Below are 24,374 nucleotides of genomic sequence, written 5' to 3'. Positions count from 1 at the left end.
GAACATCTCACAAAGTGGTGTGTGAGCAATGGCATTGTGCTAAATCTTCAAAACAAAGGAGTCAACCTTTGACATTAGAAATGAGAAGAAGACATGAGAAGTTCCTGCGGAGGTTGAATTTATATGTCATTGAGAGTTCCATGACTGTGCAGTATGCTAACTGCAGAGCTGCAGAGCACAAAGGAGGCCCGCCTATAGCACATTATTAATATGGAACTTCCACAAATTTATTTAATAGACAACAGCAGACTGCGGAAGAAGGCCTAAAGTATAAATAGGAACACACCCCACCCAGGACATGCAACATTTGAACTGCCACCTTTTGGGAAGAGGTTCAAGACATTATGATCCAGCAGAAGGAGCAACTTTCATTCAAAAGCTGTGACCTCCATGCACCCCCCCCCTCATAATCTCTGCAACTGCCTCTGGCATGCACACACACTCCCCTTTTTCACACATCATGCCTCCATGCTTAACCCCATCAGCTTTAGAAAATGAACTGTAAGCATCAAATTTCATTGTAGTCTTTAAGGCAATAAAGCCAATTCTGATAGGTGCATGAATAGCACAAATTTGGGGCTTTTAGCACAAAAAGAGCCTTAAAATGAAATAAATGAGTCATGCATATTTTCTTAACCATAGGCAGCCATTATCAAAACTTACTACCTTGCATTTGCAACAAAGTAAATAAATATAAGTGCACTATTCTGTCAAGAGTGCATCAGTGCTCATTTTAAGGTTTACCAGTTAAGATGTTATCACTGAAAAGGTTGACACTGCTCTTAATTTTACAGCATGAAATGGACATAATTAAAATCTTTACACTATCATAAGGTTTAAATAAAATTTCTCAGGAAAAATATCCTGATGAAAGCAGAGATAACAATGCAGCAAATTCAGACCAACTATAAAAAAAATCCCTCCGTCACATACTTGTAAATGAAACCGTTTGTTGAAAGAACCATTTATATGTGGAAAACGAGGAAAAAAGACTGGAAAAGTAGACAAGCATTGATTTCTTTTTTATTGGCGTTTCCAGAACAGCACCACATGTTCCTTTACACTCTGTATTGTTTTTTTTTCCCCTCACAAAATTTCCATTGTTCAAATGTACCAGTCTACCATAGAAAGTCTCGACAAACACAACGGTTTGAGTCCATTTAGTGTCTTCCTTCACCAGGATTTAACCAAATAAAGAAGAGGAAAACTGCAATGTCTAGTCTGTGTAGCAACACTGCAAATCAGAGGCACACAAGGGGGCCAGTGTGGGAAAATTAACCAGTCCAGCACAATGCATTCCTGTCCTGTAAGTCAGCAAAAAAAAAAAAAAGGCAGAGGGGAATGTGACTTTTACAGCATTGTAACTCTGGCTGGTTAAAGGATCCAAACTTTAAATTGAAAACTATCATCGCTGTGGTTTGTTGCTTAACAAAAAAACACATCTATGTTTAAAATTATTATTTTTTTGTCTTAGGGAAACCATTGAAAGAACTATAACAGTTAATCCAACAGGGTTTTACCCTGGATCACCAGTGTAGCAACAGTGTATTTAATTGATGTTCATAGCTGTCACTTGAACCAGCACTCCCAGCACCATGCAAGAGAGGAGTTACACAATACTTAAAGCCACGGATGAGCTGAAGTTATTCCACAACTATGAAAGGTTAACTCAAATACATCAATCTAAATCCCCATAAAGTTTTTATTTAAAAGAAATCTGAGGTACATTCTCTGTCATAATGGAAGACATTAAAATTCATATTAAGTGGCGTTTTCTGCCAATCGCAATTCAAGTTTAAAGTGTCAAAAACTTCTAGATCACATTTAGTTTTAAAACCTCTTATTTAGGTTTGTGTAACTGTTCCAGGACAATGTTATCAATAACCTACCATAAGATACTAAAAGTGATTTGTTAAAATTGCCATGAAATGGCTTAATCCCTAATAAACATGTGCTGTTGCCTCAAAAGCAGTTTCTTGACAGGAGCGAGTGAATCACTCATAGCAATGGCTGTAGAGCTGCAAAACAACATGTAGTGAAATATAAATGGTTGAACACGTCTCCCAAGTCACAGTTGAGATGCTTAAGTCTCAGAAACAATGGTGCTCACTGACTGCATGTGCTTCAAATAATTTGATTGAAGTGAATTGTAAGGTCCAGCTTTCAATTTGACCACAGTTAGGCATGAAAAAAAAAAAAACCATTCTTAGAAAAAAAAGAAAAAGTAATTTTAATTAATTGACAATGCATTTAGCCCTTTTTGTGACTCTGAGATTTCTCTGCAATTAAATCTGGACCATTTTTCATGACAACTATAAATAAAACATTTATTACTGTGCAAATGAAAACAAACTTAGGATGTGGTTCCCAACACAGATTCCAAATAGCTGTAAACTTAAGCTGTGCATTGTATAACGTAAAAGTGGGATAAAATTACACCTGGAACAATACAAAAGCATTGATTTATGCTTAATATTGTTGTGACCAAAATACTATAGAATTTCACAAACACAGTCATGTTATAACACGAAATGGACAGAGATTACAGTGCAATATTTCTGCTTTGCTTGTTTTTACAAAGTGTGGCATATAATTAAGGCTGTGACAAACCCAAACACTTTGAAATACAAAAGAGATCAGCTGACGTCTTGGCTGGCAACTGGGCCTTGGATAAGGCCATGTCCATAGCAGAGGGGATAAACAGTCTCCCAGTGGAAAAAAAAAAAAAACATTTGTGATTTGTTCTTTTTACCCCTCCTCTAGTCAGACTGGGATCAGGCGATCCACAAAGAACATGTTGTAACCACTGCATTTCACACACATACACACCCCAATATCAGATGATATTCGAGTCAGCTCAACACAACTTGTTGGTAGTCATTGGTTTAGGTTCAGTCAAGGTCGTCTGATTTCAAGGGAGTGTCCAAACCACGGTCACAGGCCGCACATGTCCAGACACAGACCCCAGCGGAAGGAAACGTTTTGTCTGCACGTCTAAGCCCTCCAGACTGGGCTGAGTCACATCAAAACGCAGCAATTCAGACATCCAGCTGGTGGTGTTCTTCGTTTTTGTAAGGCTGCACGTGTTGCAGTTTCGAACACTTCCCATATCCCCTCCTTGGTTTTGGCAGAGCACTCCAAATAGTCATATGCGCCAATGCGCATGGCCATGGCGCGGCCGTCCTCCGTTTTCACGGGCTCCAGCTTCAACCGAGACAGCTCGTTCTTGATATTTTCGTCGTTGCGTAGATCCTTCTTGTTGGCCACTAAAATGATTGGCACATTTGGGCAAAAGTGTTTGACTTCAGGCACCCACTTTTCGGGGATGTTTTCCAACGAGTCCGGGCTGTCCACGGAGAAACACATGAGAATGACATCTGTGTCCGGATAGGAGAGAGGGCGAAGTCGGTCGTAGTCCTCTTGTCCAGCTGTGTCCCACAAAGCCAGCTGGACTTGCTTGTTGTCTACTTCTATGTCCGCCACATATGTCTCAAACACAGTCGGCACATAAACCTCGGGGAATTCATCTTTGCTGAATACAATCAGGAGACACGTTTTCCCACATGCGCCGTCCCCTACCACCACAAGTTTCTTTCGTATGTCTGCCATGGGTGCAGTCTCCTAGCTCCTCTTCAAATGCCGCATCCAAACGCAGTGGTGCTGTTGTTGTCGTCCTCCTACCGCCTTCTGGCTTTTAAACTCGTTTCTGACACGGATCAGCCCTGTCCAGCAGGAACTTTCCCAGAATGACTCCACAACCTTTACCAGTCCCCACTGCGACCTCTTTATAAAGCGTAGGGTGGTTTCCTAAATATAGCAATCCAATCGGAAATGGGGAGGTGAGATCACAGTTTGTAAAGGAAGTCGTGATTGGGTCTCGTGGCTTTTCCACATGAAGAGGAGGGTCATAAACCACGAGGAACCACCCGATTCTGGATCAGCCAAAATGAACCATGATGAATGATGATGTATCACACCAAGTTTTGTTTTTATATATATATATATATATATATATATATATATATATATATATATATATATATATATATATATATATATATATATACATATACATATATATGTATGTATGCTCATATTTATTTATACCCTTTCATTAAAGAAGGGGAAAAAAACAGCTGCCTGTAAAATAAGGTGAAATAGACTAAAGTAATGGTAAATAAAATAAAATGTGAAAATCATTACATTTTTTTTTCTAATTCTGGTTCAATAGAAATTATTTTTTAAAAAGCAAACAAATAAGATAATTTATTACATATTACATCACTCATAAACTAATATTTTGTTGAACAATCCTTTGAGGTTTCCGCTACAGTCAGGTGTTTTCTATTTCTGTTTGTTTGCTTTTTTTATTTTATTTCTTCAGCTCAATTAAATAAATAAAAAAAACAGTGTCTTATATTACTAAATTATATTTTTGCAAATTTTTATGTTGTTGTTCGTTTTTTAAGTCTCCGGCTATTTGAGTGACTTGTAAATTCAGCCTTTTCTTTGATGAAATGGTATGAATACACATGAGCACAACTGTGTATATATATATATATATATATATATATATATATATATATATATATATATATATATATATATATATATATATATATATATATATATATATATATATATATATACCTTTCGGTTAATATACAACATATGTGAGTTTTGGGAGGAAATAAAATAAATATATTGCTGAATTATGATATGCTGGATAGTTAGTTACAAAACATCTGTGTGACTTGTATCAAGTGTATAAAAAAATATGTTAGGACAGAAATTTACAGTGTTACCCGCATGTTACGTAGTTCTCGCTATTTACAGGGAGGGGGCACTAGCGTAGGCAAACTCTTAGCTCTGACCATCAAGCCTTGCTAAATCTCCGCTCTCGCCAAGGAAACAAAACAATATAGAATAGGGTTGACGGCGTGCAACAAGCACAGACCCTCTCTTAACACGACAAGGCGTGAGTATTTCCTCTTATTTGTTTATAATAAAAACACAAGCTTTTCAAAGAAGTGTCTTTGGAGGCGGTTGCCGTGGTGTAAGCATTTCCCCTTTTGTTTAGCGGTTAAGGCCCCTCTGTTTGGAACTTGAGGGGGGCCATGTTGTTTAGCCGCTGAGTGTTTGGCTGATGTTTTAGCAAGTTGCCAAGAAGCTTTTACTCTAGCTGTCATGGTTTCTTTGGCTTGTCCCACAGGGCGAATGTGATATATCGATTGGAAAAATAACCTAATTTTTGTGTTTCACGTAAGTCAGTTTGCTTACTGTTAAAAAAAAAAGACATAATTTATTAAAATCACTTTGATGTCTAGCTTAACAAACCAATAATAAACACAACAGGCCCGCTGTCGTTAGCATTAGCTGGTTAGCCATGGAGATTGCTAATGCTCACTCACGTAAGCAGCGTTAACCACACTGAATACACTTGCGCTCCTACTAATACTCGTAATTGTGGGAAATTAAATCAATTTCAGACAACAAAATCGCCAACTATCAGTAACCACTGTAAACAAATATTTGTATAAATATCTAAAACCAGAGCCTGTTAGCTTCAGTATTAGCAGTGGACTTGCTAACCAGCTTGCTAAAGGCTTGCACTTTGCTATGGCACTGCAAATAGTAGTTAATATTAAATTAAATGTTGTAATTTGGTATATCTATGTAACACTTAATCGAGTTGGTTATTTAGATTAAAGTTAGCAGTGCTCGACTATTGTGATCGATTGTTGTTTTGGCCATTATTAACGCCTTAAATTGTGGTATAACGTTAGCTTAGGTGACCAACTAGCCTTTTAGCTAACGTTAAATATCAATCATGGTGATGTATGCCATCACCATCCTTTAGAGTGGCTTGTTTTGATAATTGTTAAGTCCGCAGTTTGTTATATTTGATTATACTTGTGGAAATGTGTTGTAAGAAACGCCATATAAATAAACTAGATTTGCGTAGCCATGACTTTGAGCTAGCTGGTCGGGAATTAGTCCTGACCTAGCGCAGAGCCAGATAATTAAATTGCACTTTATATATAATGTTCTTACGGACGGATCTTTTGATGAGGCCTACTATAGTCGGTGGGATTTTTGTTGGGCCCCAGAACAGTTTCTTTCTTCTTCCTCTTATTTAGCTTTATTTCATTTGGTTAAAGCAAAGACGGTCACATGTTGTAAATTACAGCTTCTATTAACGGAAAGGCCACAACACAGCCAGGGTTTTGTCTCAACACTGGTTTTGGATGTTAATGAAATGTCCTAAATCATATCAGATAGATAAACATAACGTATTTAATAATAGTTTTTTCTCTTGTAATTAGTTTTGCTTTTTTAAATTTTATTTATTCTTTGATGACTTTTTTTTTTTTTTTTTTTTTTTTTGCATTACCTTCAATAGATGAGTAACATTGTTATATTTAAGTGTTTTGCCTTTAAAAATTCTGTCATCTTAATCAAAGTTAAACAACCCTTGATTTAGAAAATAAAAGGTTTATGCTGTTTACCCTGGAGTAAGGAGGTGCAAACAATGGAAATATAAATATCCTAATTATATTTTATGTCATGTTTTGTTTAGGTTTTCCCGTGGAATGAGCGTTCCATGCAGCATCCTAGGTATGAATGACGTGGCCTGGCAGGAGACAAGAGGTGGGATGCTGCATGCAAATGGTGCTCCTGAGTCTGGAGGTGTGCGAGTTCATGCTGGAGGGCCCCTAGCCGCAGTTAGGGGAGCTGGGCAGGCTCCAGGAGCACCACATTTACAGGGCATCGATAGAAGTTCTAACCCTACCCCAGGTACGCCGCAGCCTCCACTGAGTGGAAGATCTCAGGATGACGCCACAGTTGGATACTTCTTTCAGAGACAACCTGGAGAACAACTTGTAGGTTGCACACCCAGCAAACATCGCTGGCCTACTGGTGATTCTAATCATGTTGATCAGGTAAAGAGCCTGTATTAAGAGGCCAGTGTTTTTGCGATGCCGTACAGCCAAAATTATTCAGACTACACATAGTCAGTGGATTTTAATTTTTTTTTGGCATATTGCTGTGTAAAAAGTTTTTGTTTTACCATGTTACGTGACTAGAAGCTAAAGAGTTACTCACTGACGCTGCCTGTGTTGTACATACTTGGTGCATGAGTGCACACATTAGGTGTCTAGGAACTTCACAATGATAGGAGTTCATGTGTTGATCTATCCGTATTAAGTCATTCTGCTCTATGATTGCCTTAAGTTAAGGGAGACACATGCTCACAGTGTGTACAATAATAAAAGTAGCTTTGGTCACTCAGTGGCAACTGAAGTAGTACGTTAATATCCTGTTTGAGATTAGTTTCATCAGCCACAGTGCAGTTTTTTTGGCATTAATATCCACTCAAACCTACAGGCTACTTTCTCTTCCTTGATGAGGTTAAGTCTTCTTGTTAATACCTGGGGCAGATAACACTCTTCACTTAGGCCATAAAGCCTGTAAATTCATCAAATATAGATCTCAATATGATAATTAACTCTAAGCATTGGACCCTGCAGCCATAAGACAACAGTGCTGAAGGAACTTTTTAAATACTCTTGTTTTAACTTGTTTATTTTATTGAGCTTCTCTGAGTCAGTTTAACTGATTTCTGACCATCACGTAAAATTCTTCTTTTAAAAATATTTTAAGTTTGTCCACATCACCTGATTTTTTTTTTTTTGTTTTGTTTTGTTTTTTAAGTTAAATAAGCCTTATACACGTGTTGTCGGTGATGGCAAACACACAGTGATAATTTAACAATGTCTCATGAAACAAATCCAGACTCTGTTGTGTGTGACATACATAGTAAATCAAGACTTGATATTTGGAAATTCTCTACAAAATATTTATGTGGTACTGTTATTATCTAAACTATATGGTTATTTGAAATATGGGTCTTTTGACTTATGTTTTATAAATGTTTTGATTTATTCTGTTATAATATATGTTATAATATCTAAATATATATAAAGACAAAGTGTTGCTATAACCATTTACAAAAAAAATATTAAACTCTATTGAAGCTTTGCATCCAGTGGATACTTTAAGATAACATTTTTATTTGTGTTTCAATAATATTGATTTTATTTACACTCAAGAGTTTTTTGTTGTTTTTTTGCCACCCCTATTTTCTGTTTTGCTTAGGTTCGAGCTGTGGATGAAATGAATTATGATTTTCAAGCTCTTGCTTTGGAGTCACGGGGGATGGGAGAGGTAAGGCGTCAAGATATCTGTACTCAGACAGGAACAGATGATACATAAGATGGGAACACTGCAAGCCTTTATCTTTTTAAACGAGCAGTTGTATAAGTATGCAAAATGAACAAGAACTATTTTCTGGATTTTACAGTTTAGAAATTTATTGGTCTTTAACTATAAAAGGGCTTGAAGAGCCTTGTGACATCATTTATAATCTTCCCTGATAGATGCTTCAGTATTCTCAAAATTCCCTTCACATAGGCTAAGCTCAAGATAAAGTCTTTATGATATATAGATATAGATAGATAGATGGATGGATAGATAGATAAAAGTACTTTATTAAGTTGCTATAAACATAAATATATAGATCTTGAATAACATTACCAAGTTTTTTTTTTTTAAACAATCTGTTTAATTTAATGAACACATTCAGAGCAGTTTACTGAAAGATAATGTACATGTACAGAAACAGCCTCGTGGTTTTATAATAAATAAAATCAAACATCTTTCTTAGTTTTGTTGATGGTAAGTTTCCTGTGTTTTCCCATAAACTTATATACTTTCAATTATCGGCTTTGTGGTGTGGTATGTTTATAATTATCCTAACACTATTAGTGTGTATACAGTTGAGACCTTGAAATGAATTTGAAAACATGTAGAGAAATTGTTTGTGAATGGGAGTTTGGAGTCTTATTTAAGTTTTGAATCAGCTCATTCAAGTCTAATCTTACTAATATTGTATAAATGAAAAATTTCTTAAAGACTCGTTTTGAACAGACCCTTATTTAAAAAAACAAAACGGGTTATTTTTCATTTTTTAAGGACCATTTACCAGAGAGCATTGGCTTGACCATCAGAGAATGATCTATTGAACTTGAACTCTGTTTCCTGTTAGAAAAATTATTACTCATGTGGCACTTATTAACCTGTTTTAATTATTGTCATGTTTTGTGAAAGAGGAAGCTATAATTTTTTTTTCAATTTAATTCTATGTAAAACATTACTGTAATACTAATGCAGCCTGATGGTGTTGGTAAGATGCTTTGATTTTTTTAGTATAGGCGTTCCACTGAAAGGAGAAAAACCCTCTAGCCAGTGATGTTATTTGGAAGCTCATAGTTAAAAGCAGCCGTGGGGAAATTCCCCATTTCCACCAAATAAATCTGGTAGTTCCATTTCCGCTTCAGTGCTTATTTTTCATATTTTCACTTAGCCAACATTCATTCTATTAAAATGAATTGTATTGGTAGTCACTGAGTGGAATGAACAGCATGTTTCCTTAAATCTGTTTGCCCAGAGAAGGTCTCACCAAGCAGAAAGGCAGATTGAGCTGTTGACATGTTAAAAACACTGCAGCTGACAACACGTTGTGTTGCTGCATAAATGTTATCAGGAGAACCTGTTTAAAAAAAATTAATGCATCTTCTTGTACGCTTAGTTTTTATTTTAAAGAAAACGGAACATGTGTGGGGATGAGTAGAGATGTGTTGGAGGCTGCCCAGAGAGTAATTGATGAGATTATGTGTCCTAATTGAGGAAGCTGCATATCCAACAGTTTGTGATGAATATGGGCGAAAATGGAGCTTTTGTTGTGTTTCATGGTTTATTTTAGTTCTAATGATTCTAATGTTGGAATAGCAAAGATGATATATGCAAATGTGTGTTTGTGTTTTTTCTGTCTTAGCTTTTGCCAGCAAAAAAGCTCTGGGATTCTGATGAGTTGGCCAAGGATGGAAGGAAAGGAATGCTGCTTGGAGAGGAGTGGAGGGACAATGCCTGGGGATCATCTCGTGTGTATCTCTTTGGTTTTTTTTTTTATTCTTTTAATCTATTAAGTCATTTGAAATCTTTGTTTAAGGCCTTCAATTTTTACTCTTTCATCTTATTTATCTATGGATTGTTTTGTTGCTTTTTAGTTTTTTTATTATTTGTACATGTTCAAAATAAAAGCATAAAATCAAATCAGATCACATCTAACCTGCATTGTCACACTTTTATAGCCTTTAATGATTTTTTATTAATCTATACCCTCAGTGGGGAAATAACCTTCTAAAAGTATCCCACTAATTTAGCTTATTTGTAGATTGGCAGGTTGGCTGTTCTCCAGCTTTCTCAGTTAAAGCTCAGCAGTGCTGCAAGATGGAATTAAATGGATCACAGACTTGCTTGAAACAACGATGAACCACAGCTTTTAGTAGCCTGACCAAAGCCCAACCTTTAAACTAATATAAATGCTGTATCATAACTCAAAGCCAATAACTGCACATGCACCAACAACATATCTGAGCCAAAGCAGCTATCTATCTGCGTGTAACATCAGATTTTAAAACGATTAGTGGCACAGACAATCAAGCTATATATTAAATCAAGGCGCTCACTTACTTTGTGCACAATGTTGAATAGATTTATTCCATAAATGAACAGGAGCTGTGAGTTTTGTTTAGTCCTTTTTTACTTTTGACCTTTTAAAAACAAAGTTTTTGACACTGCAAAAATCTTGAATTTTTTTGTAGGGTTCACTTCCTTTAACTCTCTGATTGTTAACTTTCGTCCAGATCATTCAGTGTCGCAGCCAATCATGGTGCAGCGGCGGCCAGGCCAGGGTTTCCACGGGAATGGCGATGCCAACTCGGTGCTTTCACCTCGCTCAGAAGGTGGTGGCTTGGGGGTGAGCATGGTTGAATATGTCCTGAGCTCCTCACCTGGTGACAAGATGGACGGTCGCTACAGGAATGGCGGCTATGTAAGTCAACACTCCTTCACCTCTGGTCACTCTTAACTACGAAAGTGGATTTATCTTTCTTATTTAGACTTTGTTCTAAAGTGTAATGAAATTGACGAGTTTTTCTGATGATTACAGGGTGGAGGAGATCCTGACCAAGATGGCAGGGAGAAAAGTGATGCCCAAGAGAAAGTGTCCCCTTTTGAAGAGGATAAAAGCCCAGAGATTAAAGTGGGAGAGGAAAATGATCCTTCTAAAGCCAATGGAAGAGGTCTGCTGAATGGCATGGATCGAGACTGCAAGGACTTCAAGTAGGTTTTTCTTTTTACAGAAGTTTAAATGAAAATATTTGTTTTTCTTTTTATTTTACAGCTGTGAATTAAACGTATAGGTGGATGGTGGAAATGCACCATTGAATCTTTTTGTTTTTCAAATAACAGAAGAAATCAATGATTTTAGTTATTACCAGGTAGCAGCTAGCCCCCAGCAGACTACAGTGGACTTTGCATGTTGAAGCACCCATTAACTACTACTGGATTGTGAAATGAAATTAGTTATTACATTATTACAACACCTAACCATTATTTTGTGAAATAATATTTCCTTAAACTGCATAGTACGCAACATCTAGTTAGGTTGTTTTGCAACTTTAGCCAGTGTAGGCATTTCAAGGCTTATTGTAAGTGATGTAATTGCCTTTATCGACATGCATTTGCTGTGACTTTCTACTGATTACATTTCTTGTTATCAGTCTAGGAGATCCCACAAGGCTACTTCGTATAAGGGGTGGACAAGGCCACTAATTGAGCATTTATATAAACACAACTAAATATTAAAATTGTCTAATCTTGATGCATTAAAAAAAAAAAACCACAAATTTTCTGATAAACCAGAGTGATGCAAATAAAATTGATAGTACTGCTTTATATGGTGGTTTTCACATGAGCAACTGAGTGTTGTTACTCATTTTACTTCTGCTTGGTTTAGTTCCATTCCCTCTGATGTTTTGGCAAATTTCAGTAATGATTAAACATTGTGAAAATATCTAAATGTGAAGGCTGAGATTCCTTGATTATCTGACTCTAAGGTTTGCTGTATAGTGACATAATGGTTAGAACTGGGGCTCCACAGCAAGAAGGTCACTGGTTTGAGCCTTGGCTGGGGGGAGGTTTGAACAGTGGCCTTTCTGTGTGGAGTTTGCACTTCTCCTTATGTATGTGTGGGTTCTCTCTGGATACTCCGGCTTTCTCCCACCCACAAGACGTGTGTTAGGTTATTTGCTGTAGTTAATTGATCACTTTTTACATGTAAGTCACTTTGACTAAAAGCATCAGTCAAATCACTACAGTATAGTAGAGCAAAAATGCAACAATCATACTAATGCAAAACCATTTCACTTCTACAGTCCAACCCCTGGAAGCCGTCAAGCTTCTCCCACCGAGGCTGTAGAAAGGATGGGCCCCAGTCAGACAGGTTTGGAGATGATGGGACAGCATCACCCCCACGTCCTCCAGCAGCAGAACCCTGGCCAAAACAAGATCCCAACTGAGGACTTCCACAACCAGGAAGCACAGACGCTGGGTGGTATGGAGCAGCCAACTGGTGTTGAGTCGTTACAGTTCGACTATGCTGGGAACCAAATTCAGGTGGACTCCTCAGGAACTCCAGTAGGATTGTTTGACTACACCTCTCAGCAGCAGGTCTGTTGCAGCACAAAGTATGTTCATGATATGATCTAAATTTGAGTGTGCTCAACAGATTACAATCTTGTGTTTTCAGCTGTTCCAGAGATCTAATCCTCTGACTGTTCAACAGCTCACTGCAGCTCAGCAACAACAATATGCCCTGGCTGCAGCTCAGCAGCAGCATCTCGGTAAGACGGGCGACTTGCTCCTGTCACTCTGAAAAATATTGTCATGAAATATAATTGAACTACCAGTTTTATACATATAAAAAATAAATAAATGAAAATATGATTTGCATTACTGTTCCTTATTGCCCAGCTGGCCTTGCTCCTGCATTTGTGCCAAACCCTTACATCATTAATGCTGCCCCCCCTGGAGCTGATCCCTACACTGCTGCTGGGTTGGCAGCAGCAGCCACGCTTGCAGGTGAAAATAAAGCCCATATTCATCTGCCCTTTTTTTCTTTTCTATTTTATTCTTTCATTGGAATCCAGCAGAATTTACATGCATGATGCACACAATGCCAGCATCTAAATATTTAAAAAGTTTTGTTTTAATCGTTATATTTTTCTTTCTTTATTTATTTAATTTCATGATTTTCTTTGCTTTTAGGCCCCACAGTTGTTCCACCACAGTACTACGGTGTTCCTTGGGGTGTATACCCAGCCAATCTTTTCCAGCAACAGGCTGCATCAACTGCCAATCATTCAGCTAATCAGCAAGCATCCAATCAGGGACCAGGGCCAGGACAACCACAGGTAACGGTTGTTTATACAGGCAATCTTCTTCTCAGTTAGCCGTCTAAGAGTGGTTTGAGTTTATAAAAAATATAACAGTTCTTTGTACAAAACATTCAGCTTGTCAAAAAGTACCTGATAAGGCTTAATCTTTGAAAACAGGAACTTTTTTTTTTTTTAAATCGACAGTTGCACAGTTTTGTTTCCTACTTTGGGCTAAAACAGTAATTAGTCAAAACTTTAAACGATTTTTCATTCGTTCTCATGTACCTAGTAAACTTTGAGCAGCTTTAAGAGAGTAATTAATTTCAGATGTCACTGTAGTTGTAGTTGTTTAAGTGCAACATCATCCTTAACCTTTTCTTTTTATTCCTCCAGGTGATGCGCACAGGAACCAGCCAGCGGCCTCTCACACCTGGGCAGGGCCAACAGAGTCAGCAGGAATCTTTAGCAGCTGCAGCTGCTGCAAACCCTGCACTAGCTTACACAGGAATGCCTGGTGGGTAGAGGGCTTTATTATAATCACTATGTCGCACTTTAGCCCAAGACATTAAAAAACATTAGTCCAACACATAAAAATATCACCAGAAAGCTGGTTAAGCAGCACACTCCTTTTATGTTCCGTTTAGGTTATCAAGTGTTGGCTCCTGCTGCATATTATGACCAGACTGGAGCCCTGGTGATGGGTCCAGGTGCTCGAACTGGACTGGGTGGTCCTGTTCGTCTTGTCCAGACCCCTCTCCTCATCAACCCTGCAGCAGCGCAGGCTGGTAAGAACTAATCCAGATTTATTACAGAAGCTGGAACTGGATACCAGTATTAAGGAGTGATTGTTATTTTCATATTGAATTCTACACACTAATCTCTCCACCAGCAGCTGCGGTGTCTGCATCTGGTTCTGGTAACAACATGTCAGGCCCCCCAGCCAATGGGCTATACCGCTCCATGCCTCAACCTCAGCCACAGCCTCAGCCACAGCAGCAGGCTCCTCCACCCAGCAGCGGCCTGCCATCAAGCTCCTTCTATGGCTCTGGATCAGTCCCGAACACCTCTCAGAGCAGTTCTCTTTTCTCACACAACTCTGCTGCGCCACCACCAAGTTCCTCCTTGGGCTTTAGCAGTACAGGCGGCTCTCTCGGTGTGGGTCTTGGCTCAGCTCTTGGAGGTTTTGGCTCTTCAGGTCAGTGGCTGAACTACAAACTGGAACACTTGCATTTTGCCCCTGACTATGATTTTTTTTCTTTTATTTTGTGGAATTTCTTAGATTTACTGAACAATTTGACATTTTTATTTCAGGCTGGAAAAAAAGCCCATCCTCTTAAACCTACTTTCCCATAATTCTTGTTGCAGTATCCAGTTCTACTAGTAGCAGTGTATCTCGCAGGGACTCGCTGTTGGCAAGTTCTGACCTATACAAAAGAGGTGGAAGCAGTTTAACACCCATTGGGCAGCCGTTTTACAACAGCCTGGGTTACTCCTCTTCACCCAGCCCGATTGGCCTGACGCCAGGTCACTCCCCACTCACTCCTCCACCATCTTTACCTTCATCTCATGGATCATCCTCCAGCCTTCACCTTGGTAAGCATAAAGATCCCAAAAAAAAATCCTTATTTATTTATTTGTTTATATAGCTTATTGTGTGTTAATCCCCTTTAATGTTAAATAGAATACATCAGATTTTTACCTTTTGTTTGTTTTTTTTCTTTTTTTCAAGATGCACATTTACAACTTAACCCACCTCTTGGCTGACTTATATTTTGTTTTATATGCATAAGAATCAAATTATTGTCATTGGCTTTACGTACATCAGATACATTACTTTACTTTTAAATAGATGTTTTTTGTAAATAAACTTTGTTTCCCACATGACCAATTTCATCATGAAAATGAATGGTATCCAAGTCACAAAGAAAATTAAAAAATGTGAGTCTTGTATCTGTTGAAAGTTTGTAGAAGAAGCAGAGAAATGTTGATCTGTAGATCAGCCTGGAGATGATTTGTTTTTCCACTAATTGATTACAAAGCACCAACATTTCTGGTTTGAATTAAAAGTGATTTTTAGTGAAAAAAAGATGTTTTTCTGTGTTAACATGCTGGGTTTTCCAGTTTTAAAAGTTAGAAATTAGGGAGAATTTTTCCTATGTTTAGCCAGCTAACAAAATGAGGAATTAATTTCAAAATGTATGTAAATTTGATGGCTGGTCAGGCTCATTGTCCACCTCCATTTACAAAAGCAAAAGTTTCGTGACTATGGCAGAATGTTTCAGTTTTCGACTTCAAATACAGTCCAATATTCGACAGTGGCCTGCGAGACTGATTGTCTTTGTGCGATCTTTAGGTGGCCTGACAAACGGCAGCGGGCGTTACATTTCTGCTGCTCCTGGAGCTGAGGCCAAATACCGCAGCACTGGTGGAACGTCCAGTTTATTCAATTCCAGCAGCCAGCTGTTTCCACCATCTCGACCCCGCTACAGTCGCTCTGATGTCATGCCTTCTGGACGCAGCCGTCTGCTTGAAGATTTTAGGAACAACCGTTTCCCCAACCTCCAGCTCCGTGACCTTCCGGGACACATGGTGGAGTTCTCCCAAGACCAGCATGGATCCAGGTAACAGATCTTTTGTTCTGGCTGAAAATGCTCATTTTAATTGAGTTTCTGTGATTTTAATGTTTTTTAAAGATGGTGAAAAATGTTCCTCTTATCTTCTTGTAGATTTATCCAGCAGAAGCTAGAGAGAGCCACTCCTGCTGAGAGGCAGATGGTGTTTGGAGAGATCCTGCAAGCAGCATATCAACTGATGACTGATGTATTTGGGAATTATGTCATCCAAAAGTTCTTTGAGGTTTGGCCCATTGATCTTTTTATGTTGCTTCTGTCACTTTACATTATTAATTTCAGTAGAAGCCTTTGTTTTGTGGCTTTCCTTTTCTTTTACTGATACATATATACATTTTTCTTTCATACTCTGCAGTTTGGAAGTGCAGACCAGAAGCTGGCTTTGGCAACCCGCATTCGCGGGCATGTCCTTCCCCTGGCTTTACAGATGTACGGTTGCAGGGTCATTCAAAAAGCTTTGGAGTCGATTTCCTCAGACCAGCAGGTAATTGTAAGTGATATTTCACTTCTTTTTAACACTTTTGCCCTTTTTCTTTAAGTCATTTTCAAAACCTCACTGTAAATACTTTGTGTTTTCTTTGTAGGGTGACATCGTACGAGAATTGGACGGCCATGTGTTGAAGTGTGTGAAGGACCAGAATGGGAACCACGTGGTACAGAAATGCATTGAATGTGTCCAGCCTCAGGCCCTGCAGTTTATTATTGATGCTTTCCAAGGACAGGTAACAAGATGAGTTATTACTGTTGTTGATAGACATTGTCATCCAATACTCTTATATGAATTGGTCAGTGCATTTTTTTTAATATAAATAAAACTGAACTCTTTATGGAACATAAGTTTCATTGTTTGCTGCAATCAAATTTTTAATTCTGATTGATTAATCGTCTTAAATATACTTTATATTTGCTAGCTCATGTTCTTCTATATCATGTTACGGACTAAAACGTTCTTAGAGATTTGGATTCATTTTAATGCAGCATTATCGTAGTTGTCGTGCGATATTTATAAAACTGTCTCATTGTTTCAATGTGTTCCTCTTTTTGTTTTGTTTTCTAGGTGTTTGTGCTTTCCACACACCCCTACGGATGCAGAGTTATTCAAAGGATTTTAGAGCACTGCACTCAGGAGCAAACTCTGCCTATCCTGGAGGAACTGCATCAGCACTCCGAACAGCTGGGCCAGGTGAGCACATCTGTCACCAGTCTGTCCCAGTTCAAACCCCAACCTGAGCTGAAGTTGTAACTTCTCTGTTTGCTAGATGCAACTGATAACTGTTCAGATGAGTCTTGTGTATCTGCATGTGCCCTTCGTGTTTGAGCATTTCATATAATTTAGCTTCTCATTGGTCCTGTGTATTTGTGGTCTGCTAAGTGTAAAGTGAAAGGATGAATGTAATTGTGCTGTTAGCTGTCATTACATCTGACATGTGATTATTTAAACATCCACCCTGCCCCCCTCACTTATTTCATCTAGAAATATCAAGGCGTATCATTGGAGATGACACCCAAAACATATTATACAGTGTCCCGTGATGCACTGTTCAAGGTCAGAGCAATTTGCCTCTCTCTCGCGGATGTCCCCCGTCTTCCCCTACTGTCTTCCCCTTTCATCTCTTCCTTGTAAAGAGTTTAACTTTAACATTTAGTTGTCCAATTCCCAACTTTTATAGACTTCTAACCCACCGAGCCGCTTTTCTCCTTGCCTTTCTCATTTCTCTTGCTTTATGCCACACGGGTTTCATTAGTTTTTTGTTTGTTCCTTTTTTTGCCTATAGTATTTTCTGATCAATCTGTTTCTCTCGTTCTATCTTGATTCCATTTAAATATTAATTCAGTTTCCTGAGAAACTGACTCCCTCAATTTCCATATGTGTTTTTACATAATTTAACTTAAAAAAGCAGTATAATGCAGGTATTGTAAAACAGATTGACAGGAAAGTCATTTTAAAGGCAAATACTTGGAATCTAAAGGTGGAGATCACATTACCTACCCAACAAATTACTGCTTAAAACAAGACTTACAATTGATTTGTGTCATTTGTTGTTTGGTCAGGTGAGTTTTTGTCTCCATCTTTCCACACTAAAATCATGCCCATAACTGTCTATCACCCATTTCTGAAGGGGCAAAGATGCTATTGGTTGTATTGTCTGGTCAACCCCATTTCAAACCAGCAGCATCTGTTTTGTCTGACCTTCCGCAGTGATGACGTGAGGGTATTTGCAATACTATAAACAGGGGTGTCACTCATTCATCAGCCTGCCATTGTAGAAATGCATGATTATCTCACACCACTTGAGAACAATGGTGAAAATTACTGCATGAACAGCAATCAGTTTGAAGAGTATCACACAAAATCTTTGTAATTTTTTTTTTTTTTTTTTTTTTTTTTTAAACGACATTGCTTTGCCTTCACACATTTTGCTGCCTCCTGCAGGATCAGTATGGTAACTACGTCATTCAGCATGTGTTGGAGCATGGCAGACCAGAGGATAAGAGCAAAATCGTGGCAGAGGTTCGCGGAAAGGTGCTTGTTCTGAGCCAACATAAATTTGCGAGGTAGGTAGTGTTTATGTGCTGAGAAAGAAGGCAGATTTTTATGATACCCAGCTGGGCAATTCTTTTAAAATCATTATATGAACTGTGGATCTTAACAAGTCAAAGTCTGCTACTAGTAGACCTGGACACTGCTACGATCTTTGTCATCATGCCAGGCACAACAAAATTTTGCTCAGCGGCTTTTGGCTTGAGGAACACAGTAAGACACATGAAAAGGGTACACTTAAGATAAGTCTATAAATATGCAAGTATAAAATAGAATAAACCGAATAAAAGACAGCAGGGAATCTGTAAAGTGACTGGATGAAGACGGGATATCTGCTGTTTCAGTCTGTAGTCTCCTTTTATACTGGATCTGTTTACATGGATAACTATATTCAAATTCTGCTGTTATTATCCCATTAATATTCCTGTTTAAATGTTACAGGGCACATTCTTATTATTTATTTCAACCTATAAGATATGATGACCCACATTCAGATACTTTTATATATCTTCGCCTGTCCAAACGTGGAGCATTACTAAGGTTTTTCCATATCCCCAGAAGTGTTTTGTTTTTTCATGCAGCCAATCCATTTGCAGTGGCTGGTGGGGTCTGTCATGGCACCTGGAAGCAGCTTTATGTGTTACTTCAAAATCTCAAGCAGGATGCAAATTTATGCTTATGTTGAACATGTCTAAATTATCTATGTTTAATGTGATTATTCTTTACTGATTATAGCTCTGATGATCATAAAAAGAAAATGCTCTTCACGTGGTCTTCTATATTCAGAGTTGGGTCTTCATCCAGTCAGTATCAGAATGTTGGTGTCCATGTGAGCATACCTCTTTTCTTTGCTGATGAATCTTTGGGTTAGAAAAGACAATGAAATATTGAGTGAATTTGATTATAAAGTGACCTCTAACAATTCACTCCTTTTTATAAAGGAGTTTGTTTCATGATGAAAGACAATCTAATAAAATGTGGGGACAACTGAGACTTTATAGGAGACGCTAAGGAGAAAAATGGACTAAAATGAGATATTTATTGTTTCTTCTTTTTATATGTACTGTAAACGTGTCACACCTGTTGTGACATGTACTTGGGCATTTGTATTATAGCAGGAGGTGTCCAACTCCAGTCCTCAACCCCTGCAGTTCTGCAGGTTTTAGACGTTCCCCTTTTCAGCCAGAGTTCCCACAGAATCTAAAAAAAAGTCTTAAAGGTTTTTAGTTTATTAATGTGCTTTTAATACCTTTTTAAAAGTCTTTAAATTTGACAGGTTTTTTTTGTCTTAAATTTTATATGTATATGTACTGTATTGCCTTAAAACGTATCGGGGAAATGTCCAACCTGCAGGGTGACGGTCATGAATTAATTTCTTCCTGTTTCAACCTGACCATTATATTGAAATTAGGAATCAGACTTTGTAGGGAGAGATGACTGGGGAACATTTAGCCTAACACACACATGAAACCTTTATTTACACACAAACAAAGGCTACTTGTCAGTGAGTTGAGAACTGGGTTTGGTTAGTAAAATGGGGAAAATGCTAACTTAATATTACATAACTGGACAAGTGCTCATTCTCTGCCTGGAGGATCCATTCGAAGCTCAGTGCACCTTGTGCAAAGAAGAACCCCAAACTGGGAATGATGGGGATCAGGGATTTGGAATTTTATGAGCAGTCAGCAAAGCACATAGCTGCCTTAAAAGCCAAATGGCAAACTCCATCTGTGTTTATGTCTTGGATGTCAGGTGTAGGTACCAAGCACACAGCATTGGGCAGTGTGACAAGTTCTTTTTGAGTCATTTTAACTATTTTCAAAAACAACATCTGCAGTCATTGACAAATAAATTCCAATGTCTTGTTGGAGGCATGTATGTTGTCACATGGATGCTATATTGGAGGTGCTATGCATAAAAATGCATCATAGAAACAAGCAAGTAGGATGAAAATCTGAGCTTCCCTGACTAACGTCAAGTTATTTTTCCTCAGTAATGTTGTGGAGAAGTGTGTGATCCACTCCTCACGCGCAGAGAGAGCTTTGCTGATTGACGAAGTATGCTGCCAGAAAGATGGACCCCATAGCGCCTTGTACACCATGATGAAGGACCAGTATGCCAACTATGTTGTCCAAAGAATGATTGACATGGCAGAACCTGCTCAGCGTAAAATCATCATGCACAAGGTAAGCAGAGAAATAACAGAGAGATGTGGGAAGCCTGTTTTCGTTGTTACACTCGATGTACATGTCCAACAAAACTGCTTCAGGAGCAGCTAAATGTGCTCCTGTTTATATGTTCAGGAATGTTTGCTTAAAAATCTTGCAGGTTTCTTTTGTTTTTCCCTTCCTAAACCATCCGTTTTAATAGCACCCCTTCCCGGCTCTTTTTTTTTTTTTTTTTTAAACCCATCTATGGCAACATGGCTCGTCACTGTTTTTGTATTTTTTGTCATGGTAGTGTGGCTGGGGAAGGTAAACACTGTAGCAAGAGCATGTGCAGCTGCGTCACAGACTTTGACAGACACCCCAGCTGTGCTCCACGTTTTAATTCATGAAGACCAAAAGCTGTGCAAGGAAAAGAACAAGATCATTGAGTAGCATTTTTTTACAGAAATTCCATTTTGTTTGTAGTGTTTATGCATTTTAGGGATCTACCAAATAGATGGTGTACGGTACAAAAGCACAAAACTAAAAACAATCAAAGCAAAACTACTTGCATTAAATTCTCCAATAAAAGATTCTTAAATGAAAAAAAATAAAGCATTTTAGTGGACAGTATCCGCACAAACATAAGGGGGAGGGTGTTTCAAGAGAAAAACACTACAGATACATTTTCAAGCTGGCTTCTCCAACATCAACCGTGTATATTTTTGCACATTTTGAGAACACCCGCATCATGATTGCTTTCTGTGTTAAAATCTATAAATGTGTGTCCTAGAGAAAGTAAAATTGGATAATGGTGTTGAAACACCACATTACAGCTTTTAACACACTTGATAAGATGAGAGTGGGACAACCCTGACACATCAGCCACAGTTGTGATTGTCTGTGTCTAGTGTGCCAACAGTATAACGTGCAATTTAAAAAAAAAAAAAACCCATACGGAGTAAATTCACATTGCCTTTTTTATTTCAGTCTTGTCATCAGATCATTGCAGACTAATTGATTGGGGGGTTTGTTAAGTAAGAAATAAAAGTTTCATTATTTTATAGCTACTAGGTCATTTGAATTTTAGTGTGTACATTTTTTTATTAAATTATTTTTAATATTAATTATTTTCATGAAACGCCTTGTCATTTGTGTGACTTAAACAATGACATTTACCTCAGGGATCAAATATTCTTGAGTAGCTTTGTACATTAAAACTTCTACATTCACCTCTTATTGGAAAAGAAAAATGTTTCACAATAATTTATTTGAAAGACAAGTAAATCTGGGGGAAAGTGCAGAATTTTTCAATTTAACTGATTATAATTGATAAATGTGCAAATGCAAGCATTCTTATTTTGCTGCATCTTACTTGAACAAATGTCTTAGGTGCTACAATGATTAGCCAAATCTATTGATTTATTTCTAAGTTATTTAATCATTAAGCATTCGCTTAGACAGGTTTCTTCAAGTACACATAAGTGCACATAAGGTAAACAAATGAGCATGTAATGATTTACAGTTTTTTTTTTTTTTCCCATAAAGGGTCAGTTGAGTGAAAAGACGTATTATATCAAGCCTGCTGTAAAACTAATAGTTAACTTTGTGGTCGGTCACAAGATTTTGTGTCTGCAGTTTTGTTCCCTGAAGCCTCGACTTGCATCAGTTCACTGTGGATCACAATATCTCATCACATCATCTGCTTTCAGTTGCTTGTCAGATATTTTTATCTTTTGTTTTGGTTTAAATAATCATCTATACAGTCAACTAGGCGAGAAAAAAATTGAACAATAGTTTAGCGTTTTTCTGGGTGATAAATTTGTCAGTATGAAAGTCATAAATCACCTCTCTGTGGAAATTGTTATTAATATCATTTAAATGTATTTTTTCGGGTCGCGTGTCCTTTTTCGTGTTTAAATTAATTCATTCAGTTTGTTGTTCTTCCTCAGATCCGGCCTCATATTGCCACTTTGCGCAAGTACACATATGGGAAGCACATCCTGGCCAAGCTTGAGAAGTACTACATGAAGAGCGGCTCTGAACTGGGTCCCATCGGTGGTCCCACAAACGGTCTCATGTAGTCACACTCACATCTTTGTCCCCTGAGTAAGCGGAGGCGTAAGAACCCCAAACTCCCTGTTCTGTGAGAGATGCTCCTTTAGCCATAGGGGTTAGCCTTTGACACACTGTCATCCCTTTTTAATTTTTTCAAAGCAGGGGGGGATTACCAAAAAAGAAATGGAAAAAAAAAAAGACAAGTCAACTTTACCTAAGAACGCTGTGACAACTTGCCCCTGCCACTCTGCCACCCCTGGTGCTGGTCCCCAGTGTGGCCCCCAAGGGATGCACAGTCAGCAGGCAGTTATGGGTTGATTTTTTTTGGGAGGGCGGGGTCTTTATTGTTGTTTTTTTCTTTGTTTTATTTTCCCCTGGGTAAAGCACAAGCCCATTGTTAATTATGTAATTGATGTATTTGACTGGTTTTCATATTGTACATTTAGTTTTTTACCTTGTAAATTCTCTGTAGAAAAAAAAATCTTCTAACACATTTGCTGAAATTTACAATTCTTACAATTAACACCAGCAAGTGACTTTATAAAGCTAAACTGAGTGATCGTTGAAATCACAATTCCATTTGCTTTTCTAACCAGACTTACTATGTCAGCCGTTCTAATGACGTTTAGGCAATTGAATATTTGTATATCCCATGCACAGTAGACGTTTCCTCATGCCAAAGCAGCTGATGGATTAGTTTTCAAATGACACTGTATAGTATGGATAGGTGTATAAACCCCTTTTGTTGTCCACAGGCGAGCACTGTGCCACAGTCATCCAGAGATCTTCAAGACCATTTTTCTAGCTTGGTGTAGGGGATTGGTGCTTTCGTCTAGGGTAGTGTTCCAGTGGCGTTTCTTTCTTTTTTCTTCTTCTTGCCCTCTTTTTCCAGGGTTGATTGGGGTGTGCGTTTACTTCAGCAGCTCACAGTCTGCGTTATGTTTCGGTACTATCAGACAGGCAAACTTGAGCTGTTGCATTCATTAAACCCCATTTTGAGCCATTCTGCTTTATGTCATCCAAGTGATCGCGAGGAGGGGGGGTTTAAGAAGAAAAGTTTCCGTTAAAGCATGAGATTTGGCTGTACAGTGGGCGTGTAACCTTAACCAGGATCAATCTTAACATGAAATGACCATGACCATGGGGGGTTGCTTTTTTGTGGGGCTAGTGAAGTAAGAGGGAGGTATGCGTTAGCATGCTGTGACAGGTTTTAATACTTGGAATGATTTTTTTTTTTTCTTTATCATGTTTTGTGTAACATCTTATCTGTATTGTAGTTTGAAATGAACACTGCCCTAGAAAATGGTATCTTTATGTACTAAATAATCTTAATCTTGCGTAGAAGTAGTTTAGCAATGTATAGCATCTTTATGTACGAGTAAAATTGTTGCTTTTGGGTGGGTGGGTGGGGGGGCTTGCAGCGATGATGGAACCTCCACCGCCTGAATGTTGGATAAAATGTAAAAGATAAAATATGGTGAAGTGGTGTTTTGTACATCTGAGGTGAGATGAACTAGAAGTAGAGGGGTGAATTGAGAAAAGCGATGTTGAAAACCTTTTTTTTTTTTTTTTTTAATAGTTTTTTTTTTTTTTTTTTTTAACCTTTTGGTCAGGTATGCAAGTGCAGCGGTGGAGGTTGTGGGGGGCCATCAAG

The 24,374-nt window shown here is 38.1% G+C and overlaps 2 protein-coding genes across 7 annotated transcripts; one reads left to right on the top strand and one right to left on the bottom strand.

Annotated features, from left to right (window-relative positions):
• Window positions 1-1,036: 1,036 nt before the first annotated feature.
• On the bottom strand, window positions 1,037-3,746 carry LOC306767420 (rho-related GTP-binding protein RhoB). The gene has a single exon (XM_079255411.1). It carries the CDS (start codon window positions 3,607-3,609, stop codon window positions 3,019-3,021), a length of 591 nt encoding a protein of 196 aa, XP_079111537.1. The 5' UTR covers window positions 3,610-3,746; the 3' UTR covers window positions 1,037-3,018.
• Window positions 3,747-4,867: 1,121 nt separating this feature from the next.
• On the top strand, window positions 4,868-24,093 carry pum2 (pumilio RNA-binding family member 2). Of its 6 annotated transcripts, none has more exons than XM_079256027.1 (23): window positions 4,868-4,978; window positions 6,581-6,944; window positions 8,161-8,229; window positions 9,899-10,004; window positions 10,770-10,957; window positions 11,075-11,247; window positions 12,342-12,636; window positions 12,716-12,809; window positions 12,940-13,047; window positions 13,234-13,379; window positions 13,737-13,857; window positions 13,988-14,128; window positions 14,236-14,538; window positions 14,709-14,936; window positions 15,697-15,964; window positions 16,070-16,199; window positions 16,329-16,457; window positions 16,558-16,695; window positions 17,031-17,156; window positions 17,448-17,519; window positions 18,408-18,529; window positions 20,509-20,701; window positions 22,615-24,093. In XM_079256027.1, exons 2-23 carry the CDS (start codon window positions 6,594-6,596, stop codon window positions 22,744-22,746), a joined length of 3,633 nt encoding a protein of 1,210 aa, XP_079112153.1. In that variant the 5' UTR covers window positions 4,868-4,978; window positions 6,581-6,593; the 3' UTR covers window positions 22,747-24,093. The 6 variants fall into 6 exon arrangements, with proteins under 6 accessions (XP_079112153.1, XP_079112152.1, XP_079112150.1 ...); XM_079256026.1 differs by having other exon boundaries at window positions 16,329-16,463; XM_079256024.1 differs by having other exon boundaries at window positions 14,233-14,538; window positions 16,329-16,463.
• The last annotated feature ends 281 nt before the right edge of the window (window positions 24,094-24,374 follow it).

Source organism: Telmatherina bonti, assembly GCF_933228915.1.
Source record: "Telmatherina bonti genome assembly, chromosome: 16".
NCBI classification, from domain to species: Eukaryota; Metazoa; Chordata; class Actinopteri; order Atheriniformes; family Telmatherinidae; genus Telmatherina; species Telmatherina bonti.
The sequence above is the reverse complement of the archived record's forward strand: the minus strand, read 5'-3'. Positions and strand labels throughout refer to the sequence as shown.